Genomic DNA, 17,218 nt, shown 5'->3' with positions numbered 1-17,218 from the left:
GAAATGAGCGTTGGCTTATATTTACATGAAATAGGAGTAATAGAGTAAAATGAACATGTGTGTTTAGAAAGAAGAAACCTCTCAAGTAGTGTCTGGGTCAGCTAACGTGGACTGGTTTTAGAAGGAGTGACCTTCCAGTCTCCTGCCATCGTTTTCTTAGGGATGGAAGGTGATGAGTCAGGGCACTGCTTCTCAGATATGCTAACCTTTAGAAATATGTTGAGACTTTTTCAAAATACACAAGCCTACATCCTGCCAGAAATCAACTGAATTAGAATCTCTTGTGGGAGGGGGTCTACCCATGTGATTTGGAGAAAGCTTCCCAGGTGACATGTACTCTTGGTTAGAAACATTGAGTTGTGATTTGAGTGGAGAAAGGGATTAATTGTGAGGCTACATGAAGAGATCTGAGAATGAAGATATCCCCTTGGGTTCGTACTCAAGGTTTTATATAGAAACTGTAGATAAGTCTTTTCCATTTATTATTGAGTAGATGGTGAAATGCTTCTAAATTCCTCCTTTTCCTTTATTTAGTCTGCATGTTTCTGCTGTACCTGACACTCTTCCCTGTCGGGAAAAGGAATTCCAAGACATCTACAACTTTGTGGAAAGCAAACTCCTTGACCATACTGGAGGGTGAGTCATACTGAGCCAGGTAGGATGGTTGAGGAAGAAGGCTCCTGCTAGCATATCCACTCAGGTGTCATAGCTCAACCAAAAGGTCTTTCTCCAGTGTCAGGAGAACAGGTAAAGTTGTTGCTGAAGCCTGAAGCTTCTGAGGCAACTTTTGTTGTCATTCCGTAGGAATAGAAATTCTGCCTTTTGAGAAAAATGAAACTAGCCTTCTTTGGGTAGGCAGTTTGCATACAGCATTGCCTGTGGAATGAATGATGCTATAGAAACAGGTCCTGCTCTGACCAGCCTCCGAGAATGGTCTTTACTGCCTCCACCACCACATTTCAGGGGTCTTGGTCCTTCTTTCAGCATACATTTGCATACTCCTCACTGGTGACAGTGTGAGGCAGCTGGCACAGACTTAACCCACACGCCTTCCCTTCCTGCCTAGGTGCATGTATATCTCTGGGGTGCCTGGAACAGGGAAGACTGCCACTGTGCATGAGGTGATACACTGTTTGCAGCAGGCAGCCCAAGCAAAGGATGTTCCTCCCTTTCAGTACATTGAAGTCAATGGCATGAAGCTGACAGAGCCCCACCAAGTCTACGTGCAAATCTTGCAGGTAAGCAAGGCAGTTTGGGCTTTAGGAAAATATAGTTTTGTGGTGGCATATGAAAAGAGAAATATTTAATTAATTTTGTACATATGACATACTGGTTTGGCTGAAAAGTCCATTTAGTTTTTTCCATAAAATAAAATACACATTTTTCATTTGCACCAATAACTATTGATTTGGATATTTTGGTATGTCAGCTATCTCCTCTGATACAACATTTATTGTTCTCAATTAATGTCTTGATTTGATCACTATCAACTTCAACTGGTCTGCCCGACTGTGGAGCATAGTCCAGTGAGAAATCCCCAGCACAAAACTTCACAAACCACTTTTGACATGTTTGATCAGTCATAGCACCTTCTCCATACACTCCACAAATTTTTTTGTGTGTTTCAGTTGCGTTTTTACCTTTTTTGAAATATGTCAAAAATATTGCTCATTTTCTTCCATCTTCAATATTGAAATGACTACACAAAAATTCACCAATTTTGATTTCTTTTTTTAAATGCACACTGATATGACAGCTGTCACAATACAATCTAACAAAATTGTTTTGAATGAAATTAAAGACAACTAAGTACTACTAGAGCCATATTATGGAAAAAAACCAAAAGAACTTTGTTGCCAACCCCAAAATATATTTTTTAAGGTTTTATTTATTTATTTTTAGAGAGAAAGGAAGGGATGGAGAAAGAGAGGGAGAGAAACATTGATGCGTGAGAGAAACATGGACTGGATACCTCTTGCATGCCCCCAACTGGGGACCTGGTCCGCAACCCAGGCATGGGCCCTGTCCAGGAATTGAACCAGCGACCTTTTGGTTCACAGGCCGATGCTTAATCCACTGAGCCACACTAGCTAGGGCCAAAAGTATTTCAACATTCCAGGCATTGCCCTTTGTGTAGAGATAGCAAGGGCAAAGAAAACAATTCCTACGTTCAAGGACCTTCAAGTCTAGGATCTTAATATGAATGACTGGAAGCCAGTGCTTACTAACATGGTGGGAATCATTCACACACAGGAGGCAGTGTGGCAAACTATAGGAAAGGGATTAAAGGTAGGCCAGTGTTTGAACCTCCCTCTTTGGTTCCTAAGTTGTTATCTTGTAACAAATAATGTCCAATTATTAATAGAGTCATGCAGTAATGATTTTGGAAGGTATTCTGGAACCAGTCTGTGGCTTATTTGCACTTCAGTCACACAGACTTTATCTTCTGTTTTAGTGACTTCTCTTCTTCCAAGTTTAGATTAGGTTAGACTAGAATGGAAGTCAGAGTACAGGATCTTGAAGTCCGCAGATTCAATAGCTTTCTCTATTTGCAGATTTAACTTTAAGCCCAGGGGAGTAAAGTCCTTACAGTTTACTACTTATTTTCCCCCAATGCAGAAGATGACAGGCCAGAAGGCAACAGCTAACCATGCAGTAAAACTGCTGACAAAGCGATTTTGCACCCAAGGATCCTCTCAGGAAACCACTGTGCTGCTTGTGGATGAGGTAAGGAGGTGCCCATAGTGGGATTGCTAAAGAAGTGGCATGGTTCTTGACTGTGATGTTCTGGGAGCAAATAACTGGGTGGTGGGGGAGTTCTGGCTCCCTTCATTCATATTAGCCTGTTCTCTGGTTGCGGGAGGCATGTGTCCATTGAATTCCTTGCTGCTCTGGTGATACGAGCTGAGAAGCGCATGCTGCTAAAGCAGTGGTAACAAGTCTTCATTCTGGGGCTCTAGCTCAGTCTCTGTGATTGACCCTGCATTTCTCTCCATTTCCCTGGCAGCTTGACCTTCTGTGGACTCAGAAACAAGACATAATGTACAATCTCTTTGACTGGCCCACTTACAAGGAGGCCCGACTTGTGGTCCTGGCCATTGCCAACACCATGGACCTGCCAGAGCGCATCATGATGAACCGGGTGTCAAGCCGACTGGTAAGTCCTGGGGCCATCCTCAAGCTGATCTTACAGATCCAGAAACTGGGCCAAGGAGTTGTGTGAAAATGAATACATAGGAAATTAAAATAAATGGGAAAAGTAAGAAATGTGGTTCCTGAAATTATTTTAAGTTGTAATTAAATACGTCACCATTGTATGATTTTCTGCAAACATATCTTGATGTTTTGCTAACCTGTTCACTCTGAAACTGCAGAGCCCTGGAGGTTTAATTATTTTAAAAGTACATGTAAGCACTTACCCTTGCCATGCAATGTTAGATGCCTAGAGCATAGCAGTGAATAAGGCAGATGTGGTCTTTGCCCTCATGGACCTGTGGGTCAGCTGAAGCACAGCTTCGGGTACTTAGGAGCATGATGAGTGAAGCCAGGAGCTATGCCTGCACAGATCATAGGGCTGAAGATCCTCACATCAACTCTAATAGGGACACCTCTGCTTCTATTTACTTCTCAATGATTTGGTAGAATAAAAGGATCTTTAAACTAAATGAAAAGTAGTTGAGAACTACTGCCCTTTAGGATACCACTGGCCATTGTCAGTAATGAAGAGTTGGAAGCAGTGGTAGTCCCAGCATGAAATCTGTAAAGTGTTGTGTGGGACCTGGAAATCGGGTGTGGGGCCTAGTGGGTGACTTGCCACCAGGGCTCTCGAGAGAGGGCAGTCAATGAACTTGTTCCTTTGTCATGTTGGCTCCCCAGGGTCTCACCAGGATGTGCTTCCAGCCTTATACTTACAGGCAGCTGCAGCAGATCCTAGTGTCCCGACTCAAACATTTAAAGGCCTTTGAGAATGATGCCATCCAGTTGGTAGCCAGGAAGGTAAGTCACTGTCTGGAGCTCCTAGCTGTACCTACAAAACCAGTCAGCAGTTCTCTGCTAAGCATCTGTCAGTGTGTGGTCCTGTGCTGGGTGCTCTGGGGATGAAGAGAAATTTAGGCAGTCCTGTAAAAACAAATATAAAATGTAGGAACAGTGTTCTGAAAAATTCCTGAAATCTCAGTGTGTGATTGATTAGAAGGCTATGACTATGGTAAGCTTGTATACAAATTCAGATTAATTGATCAGGAAGCAGGCTTTATATAATGAAAAGGGCAGAATAGTTAAATAGACAAACCAGGTTTGAATTCTGACTAACACTTAATAGGCATGTGGAAGATTATAGGGAAGTTATTAATACTTTAAAACTTCTCAAGCCTCAGTGTACTTTTCTAAAAAATGGGACTACTACTGGCCACCTCAGGGTCATCGTGAGAATTAAATTCAATCATGTCTCTAACGTGCCTAGCATAGGTATGAGATCTGGACTACCGTACCTACATCCACCAGGCTCACTTGGAGAATTCCAGTCGAGGTTCCGCTAAGACTAGTCTCTGAGGCTGCTGAGGAATAAAGTGGGTTAAATATCTCCCTCAAGTTGAACGCAAGAAACCACAGTATTTCAGCATTTACAAGAATTAAAAGCATGTTTCTAGTGTCATTCCTGAGATGATGTGAACTCTGAATGCCTATAGCAGCAGCTCATGTCTGTAACACCTGCCCAGAGCTGGCTACTTACTGTGTTAGGCTCTGGGGTCAGGTGAGCCAGATAAGTGCTTGTCTTTGAGCTTTGCTTTCTCAGAGAGATCCCCAAAGTTACCATCAAACCCTTCTGTTGAGTAGTTTTTTACTTCTGCTACCATGCAATTTCTAAAAGTTCTTTGTTTTTCTCTTAATGGTCCTTTTTTAATGCCATCCTGTTTATTTGAGTTGTCTTCTTCCTTTTCCTCCAAGATACTTTTGTGTGTTGGTTTATCTTGCACCGTTAGTTTCCTCAGATATGTTGGTGGTTTGCTCAGGTGTAAGAATGGAGATTACAAAGTTTACTGGAAGCTCTGAGCACATGAGTGGAGCTTCCCTGCTGGAGCTTCACTGGGATAATCCGAATGGCCAGTTTCTGTATCTTTGGTTGTTTACCGTTGGGATGGTCAGATTTCCCACAGTAGGCTTCCTGTGTCCTGCCTGGAGGGCAGTGTTCTGAGGGTGGGCAAAGTGGGCTGGAGTCAGAGAGCTCAGCTTGGAAATGTTGAGGGACATCCCCTTCCCTGTAATAATTCCTGGTGTCCCCGGTCTAGAGACTTTGTTTACTCTTGCTTGAGAATAAATCTTGGGTCTCCTGCCGTAGTATATGAGGGACCATCTCCACGGCAGAGTTTTACGGACAAAGTAAGGCACAAAATTTTCTTACAGAGCCCTAAACTGTCCCTCCCCTCAGTGGCCCCAGTGTTCATCCAGCTGCATGAAATGGGAGAGGATCTAGGGTGCAAAGGTCAGCAAACTTTTTCAGTGAAGAGCCAGGTAGTAAATGATTTAGGTGTTGCAGGCCATAATGGTCTGCCCCTACTACTCAATTCTGCCCTTACTTACATCACTAAAAGCAGCCATGAACAGTAGGTAAAGGAATACACATAGCTGTGTTCCAGTAAAACTTTATTTACAAAAACATGTGGTGGGCTCTAGTTTGCTGGCTCCTGGTCTAGGGCATCAGTTTCTTAACCACTCCTTATTTTAGCCAAACTTCTCTTTACCTCTAATTCCAATACCGCTAAACCTGAGCATTTTGTAGATTTTTAGTATATGTAATTTAGATTTTTCTTAGATTCCTTATTACTGGCCTAGGAATTGGGTTTCTTCAGTCTGCTAAGTCAACCACTACTCTGCCACCTCTTTCCAGCTGCAGAATTACACTGTTTACTCCTGTTGCTTCCCTTCCTTTTATGGTTCTTGGTCTTTTTATTTCCAAAAAGAAAATATATTTATCACTCTAGGTTCAAGCTCCATATTATGAATTTTGTGTACTGATAAAATACAGAAGTTACATTTTTTAAAGTACATTTTATTGATTATGCTATTACATATGTCCCAATTATTTTTCCCTTTGCTCCCATCCTCTGGTACCCCCCTTACCTCCAGAAATTACGCCTCACCTCAGTTCATGTCCATGGGTCATACATATAAGTTCTTTGGTTTCTCCATTTCCTTGACTATTCTTAAATTCCCCCTATCTATTTTGTTCCTACCAATTATGCTTCTTAATCCCTGTTGCTTTTCCCCCATTCTCCCCCTTCACCCTCCCCATATGATCTCCATATTTATGATTCTGTTCCTGTTCTGGTTATTGCTTAGTTTGTTTTGTTTTTTAGATAAGTTGTTGATAGTTGTGAGTTTGTTGTCATTTTACTGTTATTAGTTTTATTCTTCTTCCTTTTCCTAAATAAGTCCTTTTAACATTTCATATAATAATGACTTGGTGATGATGAACTCCTTTAGTTTACATTGTTGGGGAAGCACTTTATCTGCCCTTCCATTCTAAATGATAACTTTGCTGGGTAGTATAATCTTGATTATAGGTCCTTGCTTTTTATCACTTCGAATACATCTTGCTAGTCCCTTCTTGCCTGCAAAGTTTCTTTTGACAAATCAGCTGATAGTCTTATGGGAACTCCTTTGTAGGTAACTCTTCTTTTCTCTTGCTGCTTTTTCTCTTGAATCTTTGGCATTTTAATTATAGTGTGTATTGGTGTGGTCCTCTTTGGGTCCAACTTGTTTGGGACTCTGTGCTTCCTGGACTTGTATATTTATTTCCTTTGCCAAATCAGGGAAGTTTTCTTTCATTAATTTTTCAAATAAGTTTTCAATTTTTTGCTGTTCCTCTTCTCCTTCTGGAATCCCTATGATACAGGTGTTGGCACTTTTGGAGATGTCCCAGAGTCTTCTTATTCTCTCCTCATTTTTTTGAATTCTTGTTTTTTCATTCCGTACTGGTTGACTGTTTATTTCTTCCTTATGTTCCAAATCTTTGATTTGAACCCTGGCTTCCTTCCCTTCACCTTTGGTTCCCTGTGGATTTTTCTTTATTTCTCTTAGTGTAGTCTTCATGTCTTCCTTTATGGGTTTTCTGTACTCAGTGAGTTCTCTGAGAATCCTTATTGCCAGTGTTTTGAACACTGCATCTGATAGGTCGGCTATCTCCATTTCACTTAGTTCTTTTTCTGGAATTTCTATCTGTTTTTTCATTTGGGCCAATATTTCTTTGTCTCCTCAATTTGGCAGCCTCCCTGTGTTTATTTCTGTGTATTAAGTAGAGCTGCTTTGACTGTCTTGGCACACCTGTTACATTGTAGGGGGCGGAGCCTTAGGTATTTATCAGTTCAGAGGACCCCTTTTACTATTTTGTGGCACTGTATGTGGGGGAGGGGCAAGATGGGAACACTGCTTCTTGCTCAGCACTCACCCCTTTTTCAGTCACTTCACCCACTTCCTGTATGGGACTTACGCTCCTCTAGCTGTTGCCCTGGTTGTGGTTCCCAGAGTGGATGGGTTTGTGTACATTCTAGGACCATGGGGGGGCCCTCTAAACAGACTCTCCTGAGAGACAGGCAGTTTCTTCCGCTACCCCAACCCTCACTGTTTTTCACAGCCAGAGCTATGAGGCTTTATTTTCCTAGCACTGTAACCCTTGTCTGCTTGGTCTGGCCTGGGTCTGGGATTGCTCCCCAGGTGTCTCTCCCAGCTTTTATCCGCCACACGTGAGTGTGGGACTGCCCGTTCCAGCAGCCCCTGCTGCCTCACTGCCACACCACGTTTTCTCCTCCCTGGTTCCTCGACTGCCCCTCCTACCCAGCTGGATAAATATTTCTTCTTTAAATCCTTGGTTGTTGGACTTTCATACAGTTTGATTCTCTGGCAGTTCTGGTTGTTATTTGTTTAGAGGTTAGTTGTGATTCTTCTGGTTGTGCAAGAAGGTGAGCCTTTCTGTCTATGCCTCCATCTTGACCAGGAGTCCTGTGGTTCTTGGTCTTTTAATAAGGTTTCAGAAGACATCAGATTTGAATGCTGTTTTTACCCAAAACTTGCCTGCAATTTCAAACTTCTTTTATTTCTTTACATATAAAGGAACACACCTGTTTTGTATTCTGTGTCCTATAATTAGAAAGTCTTTGTGAGTCCAATTCTGTTGACCGCTGCTTCCCATGTATACATGGCCTTGTTTCCTTGTTACTATGTCTCGTACTTTTTTGTTTTGGTTTTTTCCTATATGCTCATTGGCCTTAGAGCTTTATCTGCGAATTGCAGTTTTCTCTCACTTATCGCGGGTATTATGTTCTAGACCCTCCTGCAATAGGTGAAAATTTGCAAAGTAGGAACCTTACATTTATTTTAGTATTTATATATACTTTAAGGCTTTATAAACCCTTCCCACACACTTATAAACCATTCCCAGTCCCTTATTAACCTTTCTCACTCCCTTATTAACCTTTTCCGCACTTTTATAAACACTACTTAATGTTCTTAAACATATTTTACACTCTTAAACCTACGTAACTTTAACAACATACGTATACAGTACCGCAAAATTCCACTATATAGCGAAAAATTCGCGATAAATAATTAAATATAATATTTAAAAAAATCCTGCACTACAGTGAGGCCACCATAAGTGAACCGCAATATAGAGAGGGACTACTGTATTTGAGGCCTGCGTTGAAGTTGAGTTCATTTAGAATTTTTTTTTTGCTTCCATCAGTTACCGAGGGGCACTATCCACTAGGACTCTTCTGAAACAAAAATGTTCCACTTGAGGTTTTTAGGCGATGCACATAAGTTTGGGCTATACATCCGTGTGTAGGCTTGTGGCTGCAGGACTCAGTGAGGTTTTACCCTACATCACCTAGACCAAGGTCACACAGGTTATTTTTCTTCCCATTCCTTCTGCATGATGGGTCTCTCATTCACTTTTACACTGAGGCCGAGTCCTGGAATTATACAAGGTCTTTTAGATTGCATGTTGGATGGGCCCCAGCTTTTTCATTTTTCTCCATCATTACAACAGCAGTCAAAAAGGATGTTTACAGTCATCAAGGTCCACAGATAGTCTCAGGATGAGAACTGTTTGGGGTGTTTTCTTGCCCTGTGCATTTTGTTTTTAGGCCTCTGCAGCAGCTCGAGTCCACACTATAACATGTTGGTGCTCTCAAGTCTGAGGGAATGGTGATCTGAGGAAAGAAGCAACTAGGTGGAAACATCCACAGGGCATCCTTGCCAACTGGATGGGGGAGTTTACAGGAAGGGAAGAATATAAGCTGATACTCATGTTTCTATCTTCGGTTACTGGAAAAGTGATTTTTTTGTTTTGAATGTCTTAATTTATATTCTGAAAACAAATATACACAAAACATTTTAAAACTCCTGTAATCCTACTTCCCAGAAATAACTTGTTAATGTCTGTGTGTGTTGTGTACATATATACCTGTACAATTTGCTTTTTTCAAACTTAACATGGCTTGAATTTTGGAGGGAAATGATTGTTCAGCATGTTATCAGGCAGGATGTTGTCGCTTGTAATGGCTGTCAGGAGAATGCTCAGGATTGTTGGCGAGTACTGGGAATGCAGGCCACAGTGAGTCCAAGAATTCTCTCAGTGAAATTTAAGTTGTAAGTGGCCTAAATAAGCTTGGGAGGGAGGATCGGATTTCTTGAGAAGGGAGTCCAGGAGCCCCTCCACCTCTGTGTGCATGGAAAGGAAGGAGCAACAGCTGAGCCACTGGCAGTGTGGGATGGTCTGATGCACCTAACCACAGATTCTGCTGGGTTCCCCAGATTTGCGGCCTCCTTCTCTCTTGATTCTGGTTGTTGAGCCATTGATCAGGTGGTCTCCAAAATTCACCACATGCTGTGACTTGACCACAGAAATAGACCCCACCTTCACCTCTTGGCCTTGGCTGGCTGCTTCCGTGGGCACATTTTTCTCATCCTGCAAAGGATGAGAACCCCTGTATTTCTTGATGTTTCAATGTGATCATAGGCCATGGGTCCCTAATATTAAATAAAGCTGAGAATTTCTGCCTTTCCACTGTGAAGTTATTTGTAAAACCAAGACAAAGGTTTGGGCTCAGAAAAGAGTCCCAGGCACAGTAAAAAGTTATGTGCTGCATAATGACATTTCGGTCAGCGAAGGATCGCATATATGACAGCGGACCCATAACATTGTGACGGAGCTGAAAAATCCTTATTGCCCAGTGATGCCGTAGCACAATGCATGACTTACGTGTTTGTGGCAATACTGCTGTAAACAAAGCCACTGTGCTGCCAGTTTTGTACAAGTACAGCATACACAGTAATTTAGAGTACACAATACTTGAGAATGATAATAAAAGACTATATTACTAGCTTATGTATTTACTGTAGTGTTAATCATTATTTTAGTTTTTTTTCTTTTTTTTTTTTTTACTAAAACGACTATACCATATAGGTGTGTGTGAGTGCACTCTGGTGTTTGTGCAGCCACGAAATCACCTAACTGCGCATTTCTCAGAGCGCATCTCCATTGTTTAGCAGCATGTGCCTGTGATGATTTATATCTGGACTTCCTCCAGGTTCCCCTCCGGGACTGAGCGCTTATCTTCAGGCTTAAGTCCATTCCCGGCAATGCCTTTCTTTTTTCAGTTGAACACAGAATCTGTCGGTTTTTCTCCTGGCCTGATGTGGCAAGGGGACCTCAAGGAATAAAATGTTCCCTCTTGTAGGTAGCAGCCCTTTCTGGAGATGCACGACGCTGCCTGGACATTTGTAGGCGTGCCACAGAGATCTGTGAGTTCTGCCAGAAGCCCGACTCCCCTGGCCTGGTCACTGTAGCCCACTTACTGGAAGCAGTGGAGGAGATGTTTTCATCGTCATACATTACTGCCATCAAGTAAGATGCTCCGCTTCCTGACCCTGAGCCTTCTTCTGAACACCCTGGAGAGGGCCCCAGTCTGGGAAGTCCACGGAAGCATGTTTCCCTTTCAAAGCTTTTACTCATTCAGCCTGTGTTTACTGATGACGCTGTCCTTTTTCTTAAGGGGCATAGTCAGGAATGTAAACCTGGTGTAGTAGGAGAAGAATTTCCATGAATTGAGTTACACTGTAGGTGTTCAGTAAAGTGCTGTGGGAACAAGAAGAAGGCTACCTGTTGCACACTGATGAATACACTCAGCTCATGAAATGGGGGTGCTGGTACCTTTCCAGATGTGATTGCTGTGTCCCTTACTTCCCAAATGGCATTTATTATATCATTTTAAGACTTTGGGAGGTTAGGAGGACCCTTACTGAATCATATAGGAGGAAGTAGTCCCCAGTTTTTTCCTCTCTCTAAAGAGGCAGAAAAGCTTTATTTGGCTTTCCTCTTATTGTCGGTAGCCACAGACTGAGAGTTCACATCTCTTCGTTTCTTTAGAAATTCGTCTGTTATGGAACAGAGCTTCCTGAGAGCCATCCTTGCGGAGTTCCGTCGATCAGGACTGGAGGAAGCAACATTTCAACAGGTGATTGAACTTTTTTCAGATCCTTCTAGATTTTGGTCTGGTGCCTTAAAAAATATGTGGGCACTTCAGTCACTGTGACAATTTGTCACAACCTGATAATGCTAAAGAACTTCAAAGCAGCACCTATTTTTATGTGATATTTTATTGAATTACATTAGACGAGATCTTTAACAGCTGGTTTCTATGTGTTCGATTGAAGGTTTACTATGTGCCAGACACTGTTTTAGGAGTGGGAGGTACAAAGGTAAACACATTAAAAGTTACTATCCTGATACAGCTTATGTGGTGTATTGGGGGCAAGGCTTTCAGAAAAAGCCATGTTTAAAACCACAGAGGTCATTCTGAACATTCTTTGAGCATGGTTTTGATCATATCCAGGAGAAGGAAGCAGGCGGGCCCATGCTTCAGTGGTCTCTGTAAAACTGGTGTCCACAGGCTGTGGACTCCGGTAAAGATGAATGTTAAAAGTGTTTGAGTGTGTATGTCTGTGTATGAATATGTTTTAGACTTATGGGAAACATTTTCCTTCTAGCTACTTCTTGACTTCCTTTCAGCTTTTACTTCTTTAAATTCTTTCTTAAACATTCAATTGCTGATCATGTTTTGCCCATTATTCTCCTTCTAGAGCAGTGGTTCTCAACCTTCCTAATGCTGCGACCCTTTAATACAGTTCCTCATTTTGTGGTGACACCCAACCATAACTAAAGGATAGTGACTAATCACAACAACAATATGTAATTATATATGTGTTTTCCGATGGTCTTAGGCGACCCCTGTGACAGGGTCATTCGATCCCCAAAGGGGTCGTGACTCACAGGTTGAGAACCACTGTTCTAGAGCCTGAAACAACTTTTCTGGAGAGAGTGACTTTGATTTTAGTTTGTAAACATTTCCTGAACATCTACAATGTCTCATTAACTGTGATGAGAACTAGGAACCTCAGTCTGAATTCGTTAATATCCCTGCTCCTGACAAGCTTCTGGTATTGGTAGGCGCTAGGGATTAGGGGTAGTTTTATAAATAGTTAGAAGAGAGAGTGACCAGAAGGTACTACAGACTTGCCTGACTTAATTGGGGTTTTGGGTTAGGAATCTATGCTTCCATCTACCCTCCTGCCTCTATTCAGTATTGTCTCTGTGCCTTCGTGCTTTTGTAAGGGTCATGTCTTGGCACCTGTACACTGTATCTACTAAGAAAAATGCCTTATAGCAATATTTGACTTGAATTATGAAAATCTCAATTGTGAAGCTTTCAGGCATGGAAGCTGGGACTGTTTGTATAACAATCTCAGTACTAGACATTTTATATCCATTAACTCAAGATACGTTATAATACATGTAAGAGATAAAACCGAAGCTCAAAAAATGACATAACTTGTCCAGGTTTCATATTAGGTAATTGGTAGACCCAGGATCCAGACCTGCTATCCTCTTACTCCAGAGTCAGTACTGCATTCTGTCCTTTATTCGTACCCCATTGGGGCACCCACGGATGCCTTCTTGGGTGTTAAGTAACCTGGCCGAGAAGTGTCTGATTTCTCCAAAAGAAGAAATAAAGGATCCATTATAGACCTAGGACTATCTTTCTTTCTTTTAACCTTTCCGGCAGCTGACCTCAGATTTTCTTTTTGTCTCTAGGTGTACAGGCAGCACGTGGAACTGTGCAGGATGGAGGGACTCCCGTATCCTACCATGTCAGAGACCATGGCAGTGTGCTCTCACCTAGGTTCCTGCCGCCTCCTCCTTGTGGAGCCCAGCAGGAATGACCTGCTCCTTCGTGTGCGACTCAATGTTAGCCAGGGTGATGTGCTGTACGCCCTAAAAGAAGACTGAAGAGCTTCATGAGGAAGGACTGTGAACTGCTGTTTTTAAAGATACTGATTTTCTTTTTCTAAGCACATGGGATCATGGCAAAGTATACTGAAGGGAAATGACTACCATGTGGTATGGAATTTTCTATTAACTAATTTGCTTTTTCTAGAGTGTTTGGGAAATTTATAGTCATTATAAACATCAGAGTATAAACAAAACATCTTTCCTACAATAGGCCCTCCCTCTGACTTTTATTTCTGTTAGTACCCCGCCACTTATTTAATGGTAACATACCATGTACAAGGGGGGGGGGGGGCCCAAAAGAAAACTGGAATTACCTTCTGGAGAGTGGGCCCCTTGTAGTACAGGTTTCCCCCACTAGGAGAGTGTTCTAGAAACCCATCTGTATTAGTGTACCAGCCGGCATTGTGAGAGACTGCTTTCAGCTTCAGTGAATTTTTTTTGAATACTCTTTCAAAGTGTTTGCCCATTTTGTGAAGGGTGATTTATGAGCACACCCGCCCACACTGTGCTGAATGTTCAGCAGTATTTGACCAAAAAACATCAGGATCCCTGTGCTCCACCCTCCCTATTCACCCAATCTGGCTCCAACCTACTTTTTTGTTTGTTTGTTTCCCTGGATGGAAAAACTCAAAGTTAAACATTTTGCCCATGTGGAAGAGGTGAAATAAAAAACAGGTGAAGCACTAAAAGGTATCAAAATCCACAAGTTCAAAAACTTTTGAGCAGTGGAAAAACCATCTTGATAGGTGTATTGCATCAAATGGGGAGTACTTTGAAGGTGATGGAAGTTTAAATGTAAGAATAAATACACAATTTTTTATTAATCTGGGTTGTTTTTTGCCCCCTCCCCCTCTTATAGATATCTGCATACAATTACTTGTATTGGTATAAAATAGTATTGGGAGAATATGTTAAAATTGGTTATATTGGTTGCCTCTGGGAAAGAAATAGGTATATACGATCAGGGGTTAGAGCATCAGTTCTCAACCTGTGGATCGCGACCTCTTTGGGGGTCGAATGACCCTTTCACAGGTGTCGCCTAAGACTATTGGAAAACACATATATAATTACATATTTTTGTGATTAATCACTATGCTTTAATTATGTTCAATTTGTAACAATGAAAATACATCCTGCATATCAGATATTTACATTATGATTCATAACAGTAGCAAAATTACAGTTATGAAGTAGCAATGGAAATAATTTTATGGTTGGGGGTCACCACAACATGAGGAACTGAATTAAAGGGTCGCGGCATTAGGAAGGTTGAGAACCACTGGGTTAGAGGAAGACTTTCACTGTGTGTCATTATGTATCTTTTAACTTTTGAACAATGTGAATGAAACAAACAGTGAAACAAACAGTGGCCCTGGCTGGTGTGGCTCGGTGGATTGAGCCACAGCCTGCGAAACAAAGGATCACTGGTTCAGTTCCCAGTTGCAGGCAGGGTCCCCAGTAAGGGGTGCACAAGAGGCAACTACACATCGATGTTTCTCTCCCTCTCTTTCTCCCTCCCTTCCACTCTCTAAAAATAAATAAATAAAATCTTAAAAAATAAAAAAGGAAATGCTGGAAATAATATTAATAATAAGGAATCCCCAGCAACAAATAACTAGAAAATATAAAATTGAAAAGGTATCATTTATCATAAAAAAATCTTTGAATGAAAAAGACTCAAATGGCACAGGTACCTAGGAAAAAGAGCTAATAAAAAGATGTAATTAATCTCTTAAGTACAAGTCAGTTCCAATCAAAATCTTGGCAGGGTTTTTTGTATAACTTTGCAAGTTAATTCTAATATTTACATGGAAAGCAACAATGGGACAAACTGACATCTAAAGCATCCTCATGAGAAAAACACATCACCTATGTAATATTGTAAAAGTCCTGTCAGACATTTTTGACCTGAATCCATTGATGAGAAAATTATCAGTTAAATCAAAATTGAGGGAAAAATAGTCTACAAAGCAATCTTCAAAAATACCAGTATCACAAAAGACAAAATCAAAACAGGAACTATTCTAAACTAAAGGGAATTAGAGAAAAGGGAGCTAAATGCACTGTGAATGTTGATTGGGTTGTGTAAGAGATATAAATAATAAAAATTTGTAATAGGTATACTAGTATGTAAATGTTATTTTGTAGGCGATAAATTGTGTAGGAGAATGTCTTTGTTCTTAGAATCATGATGCAATATTTATGAGTGAAATATCTACAGCTAATTCTCCAGGAAAAATGCACATTGATGTATATACACATTTATAACTGCATATAATGGACTGAGGATCAGTATCTATTTTAAAGAATCACACAAATTTTAAAAAGGAAAATGGGTAAATAAGTCATCTACAGAATAAGAAACAATTAACCAACAAAATGGAAACATACTAAAAGAGACCTGCAAGTCAAAACCCTTTTACATCTGTTAGAAAATCTTTCAATGGTGATAAAAATCATTTGGAACCCAAATGCCCCACTGATGGGAGTGTGAACTGGAACAAATATTTTGTACATAATTTGGTATATAGTCTGGGAAATGCAATAATCCTATGAGTCAGCAATTCCACTCTTAGATATGTACCCTAGGAAAATATATATGTACCTAGGAGTTGTACACAAGAATGTTCATAGTACTATAATGGGAAGTCATTGGAAAAGTAAATTATCTTTACACTATGAAATACAGAACTGAAAAATAATTAAGTTGATAAATTCTAAGTATTAGTGTGGATGAAGCTTATAAACAGGGTTGAGCAGTGCTCCGATGATACAATGTAAAACCAAAAAGAAAAGCTGTATTATTTAAGGGTATATACATTCATAGTGGAAATAGGAAGAAATACTCAAGAATAATAAACACCAAACTCAGGAGAGTAGGTAGCTCTTTAGGAAAGGCTTGCGACAAGAAAGATGTGTAAGTTGCTTCAACTGTATTATTGTACTGTTTTTCCCCCACCCCCTAAACTTGTAGTTGGTGCTTAATGTTAGCACCAGAAATAGGAACTATTTTTATTGCCTCCTATATGCCATGCATTGCTTTAGACACTGGAGATGACTTTGAGAATAGTGGAGCTTGGATTCTAGCAAGTGTGAAATATTGTATATCTTTGACTATATATTAAATATTTTGTTATAATATTTCATTATATTTAATAAGAAAAACGTGGGAGTGGAACTTCAATTTTAAAATGCTAAGGTCAGTCTCTTCTTTGGGCAACCATCCAAAAGCAACAGATGAAAAAGCTCTTTATCCAAGGCAACTGGAGGATTTTTCAAACCGTTAACTACAGAACATAATAATTTAAAAGTTGAGGAGATAGGCAGGAGTGAGATGCAAGGTTTGTTTTAGTTGGAAGATTCTCTCTAACCGCCCCCCACCCCCCAGTTCATTGCCCTGCAGGGTAGGAGAATAAAAACTTGGTGTTAAGCTACCCGAGGTGACTTCATGAAGAGGTGCAATGAGCACCCACTGCCTGTCATATTTTAAGTATTTAACCCACCTTCTGATTGGAAGAGGTGCATTTTGATGTTAAATGGTTAAAAATATGGTGTGCCACATTTTCCCTGGAGACACGAGAGTTGACTAAGGTGAAGAACTGAGAAGCCCCTCCTCTAGGGTGGGGTCTGTGCCAGTCCCGCCCCCAAGCCTAGACGGGCAGAGCAGGGACGTAAGGGGAGCGTGCGCGTGGGCGTGGCAGAGCCGGGCTGGGAGTAAGTGAGGAAACTTGGCGGAGAAGTTGTAATTGGGCATTGGCAGATGACTCACCTACTGCATTTGCGCAAGCCATTGGACATCCCGGAACCGCCCATCGGACCTCAAAACCAGCCTTGTACTGCGGGTGCGCTCAGAGCTCCACCCTTGGA

General features: G+C 41.1%; 1 protein-coding gene across 1 annotated transcript in view; it reads left to right on the top strand.

Moving 5' to 3' along the window:
- ORC1 (origin recognition complex subunit 1) overlaps positions 1-14,175 on the top strand; it is a 32,646-nt gene extending 18,471 nt beyond the window's left edge. Inside the window, exons 11-18 of the mRNA XM_090269461.1 lie at positions 535-636; positions 1,067-1,238; positions 2,620-2,727; positions 3,008-3,157; positions 3,877-3,996; positions 10,740-10,906; positions 11,429-11,516; positions 13,154-14,175. Of these exons, the coding sequence (XP_090125587.1) occupies positions 535-636; positions 1,067-1,238; positions 2,620-2,727; positions 3,008-3,157; positions 3,877-3,996; positions 10,740-10,906; positions 11,429-11,516; positions 13,154-13,348 (1,102 nt within the window). The 3' untranslated portion in view covers positions 13,349-14,175. The remainder of the gene's footprint in view (positions 1-534; positions 637-1,066; positions 1,239-2,619; positions 2,728-3,007; positions 3,158-3,876; positions 3,997-10,739; positions 10,907-11,428; positions 11,517-13,153) is intronic.
- Positions 14,176-17,218: the final 3,043 nt, after the last annotated feature.

The sequence above is a fragment of the Furipterus horrens genome, unplaced genomic scaffold (genome assembly GCF_987537825.1).
Source record: "Furipterus horrens unplaced genomic scaffold, mFurHor1.1.pri manual_scaffold_3, whole genome shotgun sequence".
NCBI lineage: Eukaryota > Metazoa > Chordata > Mammalia > Chiroptera > Furipteridae > Furipterus > Furipterus horrens.
This window is presented reverse-complemented; position numbering and strand designations above follow the sequence as displayed.